This window comes from Pogona vitticeps, chromosome 4 (genome assembly GCF_051106095.1).
Source record: "Pogona vitticeps strain Pit_001003342236 chromosome 4, PviZW2.1, whole genome shotgun sequence".
In the NCBI taxonomy this organism is placed as follows: Eukaryota; Metazoa; Chordata; class Lepidosauria; order Squamata; family Agamidae; genus Pogona; species Pogona vitticeps.
In genome coordinates this window covers 32,895,821-32,913,896 of record NC_135786.1, presented here as the reverse complement: position 1 = coordinate 32,913,896, position 18,076 = coordinate 32,895,821, and the positions used below count along the sequence as shown (strand labels likewise).

Sequence of the window (18,076 nt, the reverse complement as noted above, 5' to 3'; positions counted from 1 at the left end):
GTTTGACCATTTAGGAGTGTGTTAACATGATGCCAAGGAGGGAAACATCAGCAATGATCATAGAGAAGCAGTCGTTGCTGCCCATCAATCTGGGAAGGGTTATTAGTCAATTTCCAAACAATTTAAAGTTCATCATTCTACAGCAAGGCAGATTATTCACAAGTGAAAAACATTCAAGACAGTTGCCAGTCTTCGCAGGAGTGGACATCCAAACAAATTCACTCCAAAGTCAGAACATGCAATGCTCAGAAAAATTGCCAAAAAAAACAAAAAGAGTTGCTTCAGAGTGGGCCAAAATTCTTCCATAATGATGTGAAAGATGATAAAGTCATACAGAAAATGATTCCTTCAAGTTATTGCTGCTAAAGATGGGTCTACAAGCTATTGAATCATAAGGTTTACTTAGTTTTTCACATATGGCTTCTCCATTTTGGCTTTATTTTTGTTAAATAAATCATGATACTGTGTTATCTGTTAAGGACCAGATGATTTTTATTATGTCTGGATACATAAAACTATAGAATTCTAAGAGGGTGTGTTTGCTTTTTCACATGATTGTATACAATCAGGCAATTAAATAACAGCAATACAAACATCCATATATCAGTTTATATATGTCATTATCAATTGCATGTGAATCCGGCAACTCAGTATGTAGCTGATAATGTCTACAGGAGCCTCATGGCACAGTGGTTAAATTGCAGTATTGCAGTCTGTGCTGGAATCTCTTGTAAAAGCGGGTCAGACGCTAATCAGATTATCTGCGACTGGCCGTTTAGGATGTCGCCAGATGAAATGACTTCAGCTTCAGGTGAACTGAACAGGTCATTGGGCAGCTTGCCTACAGGTATAACAGACTATATTTCCCACAGGGATTCTGGCAAAATAAAGCTGAGTAAAGGAAGGCTGATACCTCAGATGAATCTGTGCAAATGACTCCCTGAGTTCTCAGTATATCATGTTAGAGTTATGAATGCTTGAGAAATTTGTCCTCCATGAATTCTAGTACAAACTAACCTTGATTCACATGTCACAGGGAGAGACCAAATGTTAAAAAGGATGTTATCAACCTGTTTCCCTTTTGCTACTTTTGCAACAAAAAAAGGGGGTGGCAGGAGATAAACATATATCCCATTTGACCTTCAGATTTACATATATAGCTCAGAATGGAAGATATCCACCAACTTTGGCACTTTTTGTAATTTAAAAGTACAATTTATAATGTGTGTTTTGAGGGAAGATACATTTAGAAATGCCTATTCTGAAAGAAATTTTTTTTTTAAATGTGTGTCTAAATAAACATTTACATCTGCCGCTACTTGCCTCAAGCCAGCTTCCAGCGCATGAAAGAGCTCCTGAGGTGATGTGGCCAGATGGGATGTACTTTCAATGGAGGTAATGGTGTTTTCAGGGAGAGAAGAGGCCTTTGAAAAATTGTGGCTCCCATGGAAGTTGTGCATTCAAAGGTCTTTTCCCTCCCTGGAAGCCCTGTTATCTCTTTTGAAAACACTCCGCATGTGGTTAATCTTCTGTATCTTCTTCAAATAAGCCACCACATGGAGAGGGAAGGGGAGAAAATACCAAACAGCAGGAAGTCACTGAGGCACAACCCAAAGAGAGAACACCTAGAGCATTCTTTGTAAGGACCTCTGAGACTCATCATCTCCAACTATCATTCTGCTTGCCCCTCTCTGGCAGCAGCAACGTTTTAAAGCAATTAAGCATGGGGGAGGTTTGGGGCACCAGTGCCACATGGGGGGGATGAATGAGAACCCCATGGGACTCAACAGTTGACAGCATGCATTACGGAAACGGTTTCAGTTGTAGAGTCAGGATAACAGATGCCAGTGATCAGGCACTGCTAGTCATTCGTCTGAGTCACAGAACAGTACTGTTTGTTGCTTTGGGGTAGTCTTTGTACTGCTGCATTTGAGACGGTGGAATGCAGGCAGCAGATTTTTCTTAAGCTTCTATCTGGGTTTTCAGCTATTCCAGAATTAGTATTGTCTTGAGGAAAAAAGATACCAAGAATAGAATGGAGAAGAAGTGCCTGGGAGAAAGATAGACATATCTTCACATCTCATTCATAAACTGTTTGCTAACGTGGGAAGGGAAAGTAGTTCACTATCACTACCAAAAGACCCCCCTTCATGGATTGCTGCCTTGTCGTGGCGAAGGGGCTTGAGTAACTCAGAGAAGCTATGGGCTATGCCGTGCAGGGACACCCAAGACGGACAGGACATAGTGGAGAGTTCCGACTAAACGCAATCCACCTGGAGTAGGAAATGGCAAGCCACTCCAGTATCTTTGCCAAGAACGCCCCATGATCAGAAACAAAAGGCTAAAAGATATGACGCTGGAAGATGGGCCCCTCAGGTCGGAAGGCGTCCAACATGCTACTGGGGAAGAGTGGAGGACAAGTACAAGTAGCTCCAGAGCTAATGAAGTGGTTGGGCCAAAGCCGAAAGGACGCTCAGCTGTGGACGTGCCTGGAAGTGAAAGGAAAGTCCAATGCTGTAAAGAAAAATACTGCATAGGGACCTGGAATGTAAGATCTATGAACGTTGGGAAGCTGGAGGTGGTCAAACAGGAGATGGCAAGAATAAACATCGACATCCTGGGCATCAGTGAACTAAAATGGACAGGAATGGGTGAATTCAGCTCAGATGATTATCATATCTACTACTGTGGGCAAGAATCCCGTAGAAGGAATGGAGTAGCCCTCATAGTCAACAAAAGAGTGGGAAAAGCTGTAATGGGATACAATCTCAAAAATGATAGAATGATGTCAATACGAATCCAAGGCAGACCATTCAACATCACAATAATCCAAGTTTATGCACCAACCAGCATTGCTGAGGAGACTGAAATTGAACAATTCTATGAAGATTTACAACACCTTCTAGAACTGACACCAAAGAAAGATGTTCTTCTCATTCTAGGGGACTGGAATGCTAAAGTAGGGAGCCAAGAGATAAAAGGAACAACAGGGAAGTTTGGCCTTGGAGTTCAGAACGAAGCAGGACAAAGGCTAATAGAGTTTTGTCAAGAGAATAAGCTGGTCATCACAAACACTCTTTTCCAACAACACAAGAGGCGACTCTATACATGGAAATTACCAGATGGGCAATATCGAAATCAGATTGATTATATTCTCTGCAGCCAAAGATGGAGAAGCTCTATACAGTCAGCAAAAACAAGACCTGGAGCTGACTGCGGTTCTGATCATCAGCTTCTCATAGCAAAATTCAAGCTTAGACTGAAGAGAGTAGGAAAAACCACTGGGCCACTCAGGTATAATCTAAACCAAATCCCTTATGAATACACAGTGGAAGTAAAGAACAGATTTAAGGAACTAGATTTGGTGGACAGAGTGCCTGAAGAACTTTGGATAGAGGCTCGTAACATTGTCCAGGAGGCAGCAACGAAAACCATCCCAAAGAAAAGGAAATGCAAGAAAGCAAAGTGGCTGTCCAACGAGGCCTTAGAAATAGCAGAGAGGAGAAGGGAAACAAAATGCAAGGGAGATAGGGAAAGTTACAGAAAATTGAATGCAGACTTCCAAAGAATAGCAAGGAGAGACAAGAGGGCCTTCTTAAATGAACAATGCAAAGAAATAGAGGAAGATAACAGAAAAGGAAAGACCAGAGAGCTCTTCAGGAAAATTGGAGATATTAGAGGAACATTTTGCACAAAGATGAACATGATAAAAGACAAAAATGGGAGGGACCTAACAGAAGCAGAAGACGTCAAGAAGAGGTGGCAAGAATACACAGAGGAATTATATCAGAAAGATTTGGATATCGTGGACAACCCAGACAATGTAGTTGCTGACCTTGAGCCAGACATCCTGGAGAGCGAAGTCAAGTGGGCCTTAGAAAGCCTGGCTAACAACAAGGCCAGTGGAGGTGATGGCATCCCAGTTGAACTATTTAAAATCTTGAAAGATGATGCTGTTAAGGTGCTACATTCAATATGCCAGCAAGTTTGGAAAACCCAACAGTGGCCAGAGGATTGGAAAAGATCAGTCTACATCCCAATCCCAAAGAAAGGCAGTGCCAAAGAATGCTCCAACTACCGAACAATTGCACTCATTTCGCACGCTAGCAAGGTTATGCTCAAAATCCTGCAAGGTAGGCTTCAGCAGTATGTGGACCGAGAACTCCCAGAAGTACAAGCTGGATTCCGAAGAGGCAGAGGAACTCGAGACCAAATTGCTAACTTGCGCTGGATTATGGAGAAAGCCAGAGAGTTCCAGAAAAATATCTACTTCTGCTTCATTGACTATGCGAAAGCCTTTGACTGTGTGGACCACAACAAACTATGGCAAGTTCTTAAAGAAATGGGAGTGCCTGACCACTTTATCTGTCTCCTGAGAAACCTATATGTGGGACAGGAAGCAACAGTTAGAACTGGTCATGGAACAACTGAGTGGTTCAAAATTGGGAAAGGAGTACGGCAAGGCTGTATATTGTCCCCCAGCTTATTTAACTTATATGCAGAATACATCATGCGGAAGGCTGGACTGGAAGAAGCCCAAGCCGGAATTAAGATTGCCGGAAGAAATATCAACAACCTCCGATATGCAGATGATACCACTCTGATGGCAGAAAGTGAGGAGGAATTAAAGAACCTTGTAATGAGAGTGAAAGAGGAGAGTGCAAAAAATGGTCTGAAACTCAACATCAAAAAAACTAAGATCATGGCCACTGGTCCCATCACCTCCTGGGAAATTGAAGGGGAAGATATGGAGGCAGTGTCAAATTTTATCTTCCTGGGCTCCATGATCACTGCAGATGGAGACAGCAGTCCTGAAATTAAAAGACGCCTTCTTCTTGGGAGGAAAGCGATGACAAATCTTGACAGCATCTTGAAAAGCAGAGACATCACCTTGCCAACAAAAGTCCGAATAGTCAAAGCTATGGTTTTTCCTGTCGTGATGTATGGAAGTGAGAGCTGGACCATAAAGAAAGCAGACCGCCGAAGAATTGATGCCTTTGAATTGTGGTGCTGGAGGAGGTTCTTGAGAATCCCCTGGACTGCAAAGAGAACAAACCTATCAATTCTAAAGGAAATCAACCCTGAGTGCTCACTGGAAGGACAGATCCTGAAGCTGAGGCTCCAGTACTTTGGCCATCTCATGAGAAGAAAAGAGTCCTTGGAAAAAACCTTGATGTTAGGAAGGTGTGATGGCAAGAGGAGAAGGGGACGACCGAGGATGAGATGGCTGGACAGTGTCTGCGAAGCAACCAACATGAACCTGACACAACTCCGGGAGGCAGTAGAAGATAGGAGGGCCTGGCGTGCTCTGGTCCATGGGGTCACGAAGAGTCGGACACGACTAAACGACTAAACACACACACCAAAAGACCAGCAGTGAACCAACTAGCTGGAGAAAGAGAAAAATAAAATGGTATTTCTCACATGGCCACACTTGGCATTTGTATTCCAACAACAACAATAATAGGACTGCAGAACTGAAAGGGACCCTATGGGTCTTTAAGTCAAGCCCCTATCAAGCAGGAATCGGGGGGAATCAAATTCCCAACCCTTGGCTATGCAGCCAAATATCTAAACCACTGACCTATCTAGATGGGTACCTAGTATGGTTTAGTGGCCAGAGTAATGGACTGGGACTCAGGAAACCTGGATTCTTAAATATCTTGAAAACCCTATTAGGGTTGCTGCACATCAGTTCTTATTTGATGGCATGAAACAACAACAGATTCTTGATAGTGCAACATAAAGGTAAAAAGCTATTCTCCGTGGTGTACAGTGAGAATCAACAGAAATTCAACTAAGCATCAGCTTGAAGGAAGGTAAGTTTTCTCAGGATCAGGTCAGCAGGAGGGAATTCACACAGTTGAAGGAGAAACAGCTGGAGGAGGCAGGGTCAAGAACAATAAAAGAGCAGGACCCAGAAAGCATGGGATTGTGTATCTCTGAAGAAGAGAACATATGAGAGCTTATAAGAGATGAGAATGCTGAAAGCTCTCTACCTTCACCCTGTTTGTTGGCTTGTGCTGGGGTCGAACACCAGACACTCCAGGCATGTGCTTGAACAAGGCTTTGTTATCCTGGACAGCACTGCAACTCTGGAGAAGTACGTGACAGGTGAAGATGAGCTGCAGAGATGAACTTCTTTCCTCATCTACACAAGCTTTCTCTAAAAAGGGTGCTTCCTGAACCTAAGCCGTCCTATCTTTCCTGCTTTCCAGAACCTGGACTCTGGGGAACGCCAATGAAGTTAACTGGGTTCCCAAACTGGCAAGTGGTGCTCAAGGGTTCAGAGACTGTAATTAAGCCATATGAGACTGTTGGGGGGAGAGGCAGAGGGAAGTGGTGCTGTTCCACTTAAAAAACTGTTCTGAGATAAGCAGTTATTGTTGGGGAACCCCACTCCTGCTGGCAACACAGGGAAGGAGGCCAATGGACCACACAAGAGGAAAACATCCAAATTAGGGATAGAAGTCCTCCCTTGTCTCTTTCTTGGGGGTTAAAAAAAACCCCAAACTGTCTTCGGCCATTATGATGATGAAAGCAACTATGTGCAAATTGTGAAGCTGCACAGCCTTGTTGCATGGATTTTTTAAAAAAATTCAGAGCTCTGCTTGTGGGTATTTTGTTTGTTTTGCACTCTCTAATCAACTGTCTACTGCCTTCTGCTTGCTCTGTGCACATGTGTTCTATTTCACAAGGAGAAGAGGCACAGGTTTTGCAGAGATATTTTCCCAAATTGTGAAAACCTCAGTGGTAAAATCACTCCTTATCTTCCTATACTGAAACCAAACAAATTTCAGAGGGCCAACAATTTTCTGGTGGGCATTGCTGCTAACCTGTCAAGACAGCTTATCACACTGCAGATAACTTATTTTGAGTGAATTCTTCACATCCTTATATGATGCAGCAGAAATTTACATAAATTTTGGAGGTGCTAATTTATATGTATATGTACTAATGCAGAAACAATTACTAGAAACCAAATTTCACAGAATGCAAACTCATTAATTTCCCATCGAAGGCATGCCAAATAAAATAAAACTCAATTAATGGAACACCAGATCATTGGTTCCCTTTCAAAGAATCTATTGCTGATTCATTTACCATCCAGATCCTGCCCTCAGACCACCTCCCCTTTAATTATGCCAGTCATTAATCATTACCACTCCAAATTACATTAAGAAAATAAATCACTAAGGTACCTGGCTTTGGTGAGACTATTGCAAGTGAAATGAAATGCCAGCTTAGACAGTCATAATTTGTTACCGATTGGCAAATTTAGAGTGGAGGATTTCTGTAGAGCAGGGCATCTTTCAGTGTAGTGGTACCATTTACATGCTTTTAAAACTAAAACTCCCATGCCTGTTCTTCAGGATGGTGAAAGCTGCACCCCAACATACTTAGACAGAACCAGGTTGAGGAAGCTAGATCTGTGGGTAACACTAGGGAATGCAGACAGCATTCTGTATTCCACTGTAGTCCAATGAATTTCATTGTAGGCCTTTTTATCAGCACATTTCCTGTTTCATTTTCTTGCACTTTGCTTCCAAACTCAGGGGCACGTGCACACCCTGACTTCCTTTTGAGCTTCAGCAGCACTGAAAATATGAATGCAAACTCATTGAAGGGGAAATCCAATCACAGTAGAATGAAGGAAAATACCCATCACTGCCCTGATTGATCACAAAATAAAACATGCCCACTGATACTTTGAAGAATTTCAAGATGGATACCTATATATTTCAAACAGGCTGAGAAAAAATGTGCTAAAATTTATTTGTTTCTTTTCTTTTTTTTCAAGGAAAAATCAGAACATGTTGAAGCATACACCAGTATGTCCAGTCTCTCCACACCAGCCAGAATAGTGAGGTTAAAAGAAGAAACCCCTGGTTTCTCCTAGTATTTAACACCATATTTGCAAAATCATATCAAAACAAAATATATAAAACATTTCAGAGAGACATCCACATGTATCTTGATGCCTAGATACTCACACATACAAGCATGTCTACAAGTACATAATATGGCACTCCTGTTATTGCCCCTTATTTGAAGCTATGTCAAGATTATGACCAGGAGAGAGATCCTCACAAACCACTCAGATACACTATCAAGTCTTTTCCAGTGTACGTAAGCTCCAAAGGGTGAATATGCTGATAGCTCAAGAAAATCTTCCTGTCCAGTCTCCTCCCAAGCCTCTCTCATCCTCAGTGCTCCAGGGAAGTACCAAAAGATCAGCAGATTGCACAGTTTAGTTTGCATGACAATCCTGCCAAGTAGCAATACTAAAATACCCACAAAGTCTGTAGGATCCAGTAGATCAAGGTAAGGCCCTTTAGTACCAGCAAACCACCTTCTGCCCAAAATAACGACAGATGGTGCGAAAATAAAGAAATTAAGTCACAAGCAGTTTCAAAACTTAGTTCCAAAAAAGTTCCTACAGAAAATAAGAAAGCTAACTATTCTAGACTACTTTCATTAAAACAGAACTTTAGCATAGTTCCAGAGCATATTCAGATTGTGCAGTAAATCAAGCACCAAGACAGCAGGGGAGTGTAGCATTCTCCTCAGAGAAACCAAGCTAAACTAAGCAAATTCCTAATGCTGTTTTTATATCATCAGACACGTCACCCTGCTTACAGACCTTCTGAGATCATTCCACCAGACTCTGAGTCTCTCCAAAGCTTCTAGAAGGGAGTAACTAAATAAGCTTCACTCCTTCCCCCACCCTTCTCAGCTGAAACAAATTCTCACTATTTAGCTTGGTACCAGAGAGAGTTCTGCCATGAGTGTTTTATGAAATTCCTTCTTGTACAAATAAGACACAACTGGCCAGACCTTCCAATTAACAGGCAGTTTCTCCCCTTCTCTTGTGGCCCACCTGTCCCCGCACCAGCTAATAGGCCTGAGTTTAAAAAGCAACTGAAACCATAATCCCTTCATTTTCCAGTTTCTTGACAAGCTACATATTGAGGAGTACTATTATTCTATATCAGATTAACAGCATGCAGAGGTCTACATGTTGAACTATATTTCAGTGACAAGGAATAGATTTTCCACCATCCCCTATTTAAATGGTTTCAATCGAAGTCTTGTAGTACATTTATTGGAACCTTGTTAGTTACTGGCTGAAACCAGTGGTAATTTTCATCTGGAGTAGGCCTATTGCATCAATTGAATTTACAGATAAGTTGACTCATCACATCCTCTCTGGTTCTATGAGTCTGTTTTAGTTGTGACTTACTACTGGATTTCAACCACTGAAGGTTAAGTGTAAGCTTTCATTTCCATTGTTCATACTAAAAAGGTATTTTATTAAAGTTTCTGCTCAGTTACATTGTTCAAGATTTTTAAGATGCCTTCCCACACTTTTCTCACCATAGAGACAGTTTTTCTCTTTTTACCATTCTGAATACAACACATGTAAAAGAATACTTCTTATATACTACTGGCTCTTGGATTTATAGACTAGAATGAAAGCCATTTTAAAAAGCAACCAGGCAATGCCCTTGAAGCTACCAAAAATATTTCCTCTGACTATTGTTGGGAAGAAAAGAAAAAAGTTTTTGTTTGCACTATCTGTGAGATATTCTCATGAAAAAATACCATTTTGCCCATAATCCTAACAATGCAGAACTTTCAAGCATAAAAGCAAGAAAAGCACTGCAATGAGAAAGCCAACGTTGTCCTGTGGTTAGCTAGGGGATCTGAGTTCAAATCTTCATTTGCCCATGAAACTTGTAGTTATTATCTCTGAACCTAATTCACCTCACAGAGTTGTTGTAATGAGAAATATGGAGGAGGCATGAGCAGATGACATAGGCTATATTGAATTCCTTTGAGAAAATAGAGAATATAAATGTGGCCATTTCCAGGGGCACAGTATAGCAAAGGAAACAACTGCCCAATGGAGCCATGAATTCAGCTAAAATGTGATGACTAGCCTATGCTGATGGCTATGATTGCAGTGGCTGGGGAGAAATTTGAACCTAGATCACCTTAGTCCAAGGGAGGGATGGCCCTTCCATTATGCAGGGTGAGGAAACTGCCTCAGGCAACAGATGCATGGGTGTAGTGATGACATCCTCCTGACTATTTATTCTAGTCTCTGCACTTATTCTTTCACATATGGTACAGTTTGGAATAGACTGAACCAGCTGCACAGGATGCCTTCAAGAAAACCCTGGATCAAATTATATAGATTTGATTTGAACAAGCAATGTAAATCCACCAGAGTTATTATTGACTGAACTGGGTGACTGAAGTTTTGGCTCAGGGCACCAACATTTAAATGGTGTGAATCCACCTGGCCTGAGCACACACACCACTTCCAGTTTCTAGCTGGTCCTCCTTGGGCACAAAAAAAACCCCAAACATAATATGGAACCGATATAGTCACCAGACAGTCAAACGGAGGTCTTCCTCCCCATTCCTCCATCCTGTCGCCACATGTGCCAATCTCACATGGCCCAAGCTTAACAAATAGGGCAGAAAATCCCAGGCACCAAAGTTCGTTCATTTAGTTGTTTAGTCGTGTCCGACTCTTCGTGACCCTATGAACCAGAGTACGTCAGGCCCTCTTATCCTTCACTGCCTCCCGTAGTTGTGTCAACTTCTTGTTGGTTGCTTCGTAGACACTGTCCAGCCATCTCATCCTCTGCCGTCCCCTTCTCCTCTTGCCGTCACACTTTCCCAACATCAAGGTCTTTTCCAAGGAGTCTTCTCTTCTCATGAGATGGCCAAAGTATTGGAGCCTCAGCTTCAGGATCTGTCCTTCCAGTGAGCACTCAGGGTTGATTTCCTTTAGAATTGATAGGTTTGTTCTCCTTGCAATCCAGGGGACTCTCAAGAGCCTCCTACAGCACCACAATTCAAAGACACCAAAGTAGCTAGTTGTAACTCTGGACTCCACACAGTGAAACCTTCAGACATTTTGTGTGACTGATGTGAACATAGAAACTGATATCCCATTGTGCAACTTATATTTGTTGAAGAGTGACAATGTCTACTGCCTCAGGGGTGGTGAAGGATTCTACCCCTGAATCTTAAATTGTGATTCAGCAGTCAGTCCAGCTATCGTCTATATATGGACAGTGGTGAGGGGAAAATCTTGGCCTTCACTTCAGGCAGCTTAATGCCTTGGGCCAGCCACAATTCAAGTCCAATATTCTACCCCCCAGGAGCCTCTGGTAGTATAAGAAAAAGGGCAGGGAATTCTGTGGAACATGGTGAGAGTTGAGCTTTAAATCTCTGGTGGTTTTTATGATCCCGAAATGTTACTTCAATGTCACTGTGAAGTCAAAGATGTCAAGGCACAATTTTTAAAAATCACTTGTGAGACGACCTTTTAAATTGACACATTGCTGCCTTCTTTTTCAATAGGAAATGTCAACGCTTTCAATTCCTACTTTTTGCCATCAGAATTCATGCTGAAAGTTTTCTTCTATGAAGGGCTTTGACATGATAGTCAAAGCCCTTCACAGAAGTGTATAAATTACCACTTTTGGGTGGGAAAGGGTAATGGTGAGTTATCAGGTCAGCCACTAGCACTATGCTGGTTGTATCGACAGGAAGCAGTGAACTATAGCTCAGAGAAGTTTCTTGTATAGTTTTCTGGGGGGATTTTTAAATCCCTAGTTGTCAAACAAAACATGTTTTTGCCTTCGAGAATACATAAAACATGTTTTCACTGTCTTCCATCTTGAAATTCATAAAGCACCTTCCCCAACTTGGTACTTTGCTTGTTTCTTTAGTGCAATAGAAGCTGCTGTCATTGAGAGGTTGTATATGAAGGGCAACAGATTAAGAATGTCATCAGTGTTTTGAGCTGTTAGGTTACCTCTGACTTAACAGTGTCCCTATGAATGAGTGACTTTCAAATTGTCCTGTCCTCATCAGTCATGCCTAGCTCTTGTAAACTCAGGGCTGTAGCTTCCTTTAAGAAGTCAATTCGTCTCTTATTTGGTCTTCCTCTTTTCCAGTTGACTTCAATTTTTCACAGCCTTATTGTCTTTTCCAGCAAGGCTTGCCTTCTCAGGATGTGTCCAAAGTATGTTGGCTCATGAAACAGGCAAATAAGGATCAATAGGAAAATTATAACAATACTTGTTTGATTTTCTTTGGTTTTCAGTGGATATGACTTTGACTACGACTACTATAGAGATGACTTCTATGACAGGTAAATGTTATCTATCTATCTATCTATCTATCTATCTATCTATCTATCTATCTATCTATCTATCTATCTATCTATCTATCTATCTATCTATCTATCTATCTATCTATCTATCCATCCATCCATCCATCCATCCATCCATCCATCCATCCATCCATCCATCCATCCATCCATCCATCCATCCATCCATCCATCCATCATACTTCATCATACTTCATCCCAAGAAGATCTCAAGATGTTCTGTATAAACATCACATATTTAATATATGAAAAACTACATAAAATCTAAACATATAGCCAAATTCAACCGGTTCAAGGGGGAGGAAACTACATGAAAAATGCCTGGATGAGTTAAAAGGGTTTAATCTGGTACCAAATAAAGGATAACATTTGCGTCAGCTGTACTTCTCATGGGATGAAATTACAAAGGGCTCCTTTTTTGTAGATGATAAATGTGCTTTATTTTGTCAAAGGAAAACACTTGGCAGATTTTAGAAAAAATGCAAAAAATATGCATACTAATGTTTGGATTAACTTTTACAAATAATTTCAACATTTTAAACAAGCCATGTTTACATTTTAAACAAGGGACGTGGTGGCGCTGCGGATTAAACCACAGAAGCCTCTGTGCTGCAAGGTCATAAGACAAGCAGTCGTAAGATTGAATCCACGCGACGGAGTGAGCTCCCGTCACTCATCCCAGCTCCTGCTAACCTAGCAGTTCGAAACCATGCAAATGGGAGTAGATAAATAGGTACCACCTTGGTGGGAAGGTAATAGCGTTCCGTGTCTAGTTGTGCTGGCCACGTGACCATGGAAACTGTGTACAGACAAACACTGGCTCTACAGCTTGGAGACGGAGATGCGCACCACGCCCTAGAGTCGGACACGACTGGACTAAATGTCAAGGGGAACCTTTACTAAACAAGCTAAGTTTAATATCAGAAAAAAAGAGAGACAAAGCAAAATGGAACCTTTACTAAACAAGCCAAGTTTAACATCAGAAAAAGAGAAACAAAGCAAAATGGACATAGGGATCCATTCTCCTGCCTCAACCCTTGCATATTACAAGTCCAGAAAATCCATCTCATTGCTGAGTTCCTGGTGCAGTTCCTCCACTAATGCCTTGGGACAATGACCAGTAACATTTCTTTACTTCAGTCTAAGGAAGCAACAGAAGCTTGTGCAATGGCACATGAAAGGACAGGAGGAACGTGTATTACCTATACCACTGTACTTTTGCCAGATGATTGAGATTAGGCCATGGATGTCAAGGAGAAAGATAGAGATTGGCACTTAGCCTGCCATTGTGAAGAGAGTGAAAAGGTTCAAATCTTTGTGATTTGGACTTCCATTGAGAGGTTGTAAAGTTATTGTAAGAATTATGAAAGAGTGAAACCATTGGTTGAAACTTGAGTATTAGCAGTAGGCTGATGATTTGGGAACCACTGGTCAGTTATGGGCAACTCAACTTGTCATTATATTAATTCTCTTTAAAAGTAAATTTCCAAGCTCAGTCTTTGAATCTAGAGATCTGTGTTCATTTTGGGAAAAACAGAGAACTGGATTGAAAAGGTCCTGTTCAATTCTATTTCATTTTATCACTAAGTAAAGGAAGATAAATATGCATTGGGCCAATGTGTGGGTGAGAATGGCTTGCTTTCCAGGAATTGCAGTTGGCTTATTTTATATATATTTCATTCCTACTGGTAGAGTACTTGACTTCTGATACCACTCTTGATGGCCACTGTTTTTATCCAGACTGCCCCAAAGCTTGTATTTAAGGCACAGAATGGAAGGCAGATATCATTGGGCTTTCCTGTTGTTTTCTGGCACCTCCTGTTTTCTTTTTGGCCACATTCATAGTGAAAGACACGGTATATTTGTGGCACTTTAGGATGAGAAGCGTGGCTATGAGGAACACTTCCAGAAATCAGCAAGTGGAAAGTTTAAAGAGAAATATGAATGCCAAAGTGGCATGAATACCAATAAATATTTGCCCAAATGAACAGGATTTTCCCAAAAGAAAATTAACATTGCTTACAATAAATAAGCTATAGCCAGAAACAGAATAACTGTTCTTCCACAGCCGTCAAAGTCACTGTCTTAATGTCACAGATTCTAAGTAGTCAGTCATTATTAAACCATGTGAGAAACACAGATGATGAGAGGGAGCACACTGGCCCTGTCATCTTCATTGTTGCTTTCATCATGCAAAAGTGACTATCTGAAGCAGAAGAGGCTGTTGTATCCATGTCAGGATCCCCCAAAAAGCCAGTACATGGTGAGAAGAGAATAAGGATTCTGATCCATGTAAAGAATCTACATGGATAGACAGGGTTCCCCTCATCAGACAAGTGAAAGTGACAACAGACTGAGGGATTCCTGCAGAAGGCTGATGACATCAGTAACAGGAGACGATGTTTTAAAGAAATTAAGCACATCCTGCTTCTGTCCCACAGCTCACGTGTCTCTTTTATCATACGGAACACATTGGAGCTGAAGGAAAGAAGGAAAAAGAAAGTCTTTAGTTACTAAAAATGGCTGCCAGCATTGTCATCCCGTTCCCATCCTGCACTCCCATAGCTTCCAAGCATTGAAAAGGGAGTGACAGTGCAGAAATAGGAAGTATTTAATTTCCAAAATTTGTACTCACTGATGACTTCATTATCTTTCCACAGAAGTAATTGAGTGAACAGGATTTCAGCCATTATGTGTGCTTTGCATACTTTTTAATAACATCAGAGTAGGGTGATAGAGTCAAGTTGATTTATGCAAGAGATGTGTTAGCTCCTTGGAAACCTAAAATGGGAAAAAGTTTTAAAGGGCATGTATATAATCCCCGAATCACTAAGATGAATATGAAAGTGAAACTTGAGTTTCTCCAGGATGAGCCCAAAACACTTCATTGCCTGAGGCAGACCAGCAAAGGGCACACCATGTCAAGGTGCAGAGTACCCAAGACCAGCTTAATTATTTAGACCCCTGAAGCTGATAATCCCACAACCAGATCTCCCTGGCAAAAAAGTATGATAATTATACATTTAAATAGTTACCAATGTGCTACCTTTTCATGACTTTCAAAATCAACTCTCTAAGGTGGCCACATCAGTCTGCAGGCCAAGATTGGGGTTACTGCCTCAGGGCTACTGAGACAGTCTGTGGTAGAACTGGATGAGCATTTGATGACTTTAAGATCTGGGTTTATGATCCAAAACCATGTACTTTTTCCACACAATCTATTTCTATCCTTTTCCCCAACAGCCTTTGTTGCTACTGCACTCCTTCCTCTACATTTGGGTAAGCTTGAGGTATTCTTCCCCACCCCCCAAGTGAGTCCATGAGGACTCTTCCCATGTAGGCCTCCTTAGTGTTGCTGTAGCCCAGGGGTGGGCAATTAATTTCTATAGGGGGGCCACATGAAAAATCTGAACTATGTTAGGGGGCCGAACCAACTTTACTTAAAAATGAAACATTGATGTTATGATTGTTTTTATTTTAAACCTTTTAATCTTCACAAATACTAAAGAGGTTTTTTGCGGTTTGTTAAAGATAAGCAACTGATCAACTTTAGACAGGAAGCTATAAATGGTTTTGATATTCAAAACTGTCCGCGGGCCAGACAGGAGTGTCTTGCAGGCCGTATGTGGCCCTCAGGCCGCACTTTGCCCAGGTCTGCTGTAGCCCATAATTACTGGTTTTGAAAAGCTTCCCCTGAGCTGCGAAGGAATATGAATCATGAGCTGAGGAATTCCTTTTCCTGCTTGCTTGTATCCAGGGTAAATATCATTGTGCCTGCCTTTCCTTGTCTCTGAAACCTCATGATTTAAAAAAGCATCATTCAGTATTACCAAATACCCACCAATAAGGCAGGGATGTTAGAATATGAAGAAATGCAAAACTGAAGTAAAGAATACAGGAGCGAAGAAGGGGTGATAGGCTAGAAAGCCAACAGAACCAACTACATACATCAGTCCAGAAGTCCCTGAGTTCCTCAATTAACTCTGAGAATGGAATGCTTAAGCCATATGTTCTAAAAACATATAAAAGTCACAGTCTTGCAGGGGATTGTGATTTGCTAAGCAAAAGTCTGTGTGGATTTAACAGCATTCTCTCACAGTGTAATGGCTTGGCAAATGTGTCTCCCAGAGCCTTCATGATCAAATATCATTCACAGTGGCTTTTACTCTCCCAGAGAACAGTGGCCAAGCTGGCAGGGATGGAATGCCAGCTCCCTCTAGAGGAAAGTTGCAATTTTTCACTCATGTCCTTCAGAGATGGTTAAAGGTACATATGCATTTCCCCAGCCTGGTGTAACCTGCTGCTGTAAAGTGCTTAACCTATTCTCCCTTGCAGACTCTTTGAATATCGGGGACAGGTGTCTCCCATACCCAGAGTGGTTCCTGTGAAACGTCCACGAGTGACCATCCCATTAGTAAGGCGCGTAAAAGCAACACTCCCAGTCAAACTTTTTGCCCGATCTGCTGCCATTGCAAACAGCTCTGGCAAATTAAAATGTAAGTTTCTGTGTTTTATAAAGACATAATATTTGCACTTTTGAGAATGTAGCTGTTTTTGAGTTGCTGTTCTGTCATGACAGATTTACATATCAAACATGGTTAATTGTGTTTATATTTTTATTTTTCATAAAAGCATTTATAATCTATTTTCCAGAGCACAGGGTCCCCTGAGCCAGCTTATAAACACAAAAAAGTTGATTGCAGTACAATCATAAATCAAATTACTATATTATATAGTGGGTCTGGTTCTTTCAATAGAGTCTCTGATTTGCTGCAGTAATTTGATTTATAATTGTACTGCAAGTCATAGTAGAACAGACTTCCCAAAGCTGTCACCCTCAGATGCAATGGACTACAACATCCAACATTCCAGTGTAGCTAGACTGGGGTGATGAGAGTTGCACTGCAACACATGTGGAGGATATTACAGATTTTGCCTCGCAAGATGATTTTAATTCGTTCCACAGAAATCGTCATCTTGTGAAAAAATCGTCTTGCGAAGTTCCCTATGCATCAGCCTAAAAAAAAAGTCTTGCGAAGCGTCGTTCTAAAAAAAAGTCTTGCGAAGCATGGTCATAGAAAAAAACCTCTTGCGAGGCACCATAGTGATCGCAAAAAACAATCATCTTGCGTGTTTTTCATCCAGCAAGGCAATTGTCTAGCAAGGCACCACTGTACTTAGAGGGAGGCTGCAGTAGAAGGAAACAACCAGGTCTTTCTAAGGCAAAATTCCATGGATATCCTCCACAGCAAACACTTTTGAGCACACACACTCATCCCTAGCCTTAGTCCCTTTAATTATGGGGGGAGGGGAAGCGGAGGGCAGAAAGTCTGGTGCCGAATGCATGTCAATTGTTTATAGATTGCTGGTGTGTAAGCTGAGACTTCTGAGAAATCCAGTAGTAAGAAGGGGTCTCTCTTTTTTTCATGACAAGCTAGCAAAAGAGCTCTCTCAGAAGTCTCTCAGAAGCCTTATGTCATGAAGAAGAGTGCTTGATTTAGACGTTTATAAACATTTTAACAAGGAACACAAAACAAAACAAAAGCAGAATTTATTTTTAAAGACAGAGATATTGTGGCACCTTAATTGCTATATTTTAATGTGAGCTTTCAAAATACAGATACCACATGACAAAACGTTCATACGGGGCTCTAAGAAAAAGGGAAGTTGTGATTGGTGGATTCAAACTGAATGCTTTACCATGTGAAATGATGGATAGCTCAGAGGTTTAGGCATCTGACTGAAGAGCCAGAGGCTGGAAGTTTGATTCCTCACTGTGCTTGCTTGATAGGGGCTGGACTTGATGATCCATAGGATCCCTTCCAGCTCTGCAGTTCTAAGTGATGATGACGGTCTCTGTATTCTCAATCTTATGTCTGA

At 41.3% G+C, this 18,076-nt stretch overlaps 1 protein-coding gene across 7 annotated transcripts in view; it reads left to right on the top strand.

Annotated features, from left to right (window-relative positions):
- The window catches only part of RALY (RALY heterogeneous nuclear ribonucleoprotein), a 283,434-nt gene that overhangs the window by 252,770 nt on the left and 12,588 nt on the right, over window positions 1–18,076 (top strand). For 5 of the 7 annotated variants that reach the window (XM_072997018.2, XM_078393243.1, XM_020806516.3 and 2 more), the window contains 2 exons: window positions 12,131–12,178; window positions 16,532–16,692. In XM_072997018.2, the coding sequence (XP_072853119.2) occupies window positions 12,131–12,178; window positions 16,532–16,692 (209 nt within the window). The remainder of the gene's footprint in view (window positions 1–12,130; window positions 12,179–16,531; window positions 16,693–18,076) is intronic. The other 2 variants (XM_072997020.2, XM_078393244.1) reach the window with 1 other exon arrangement.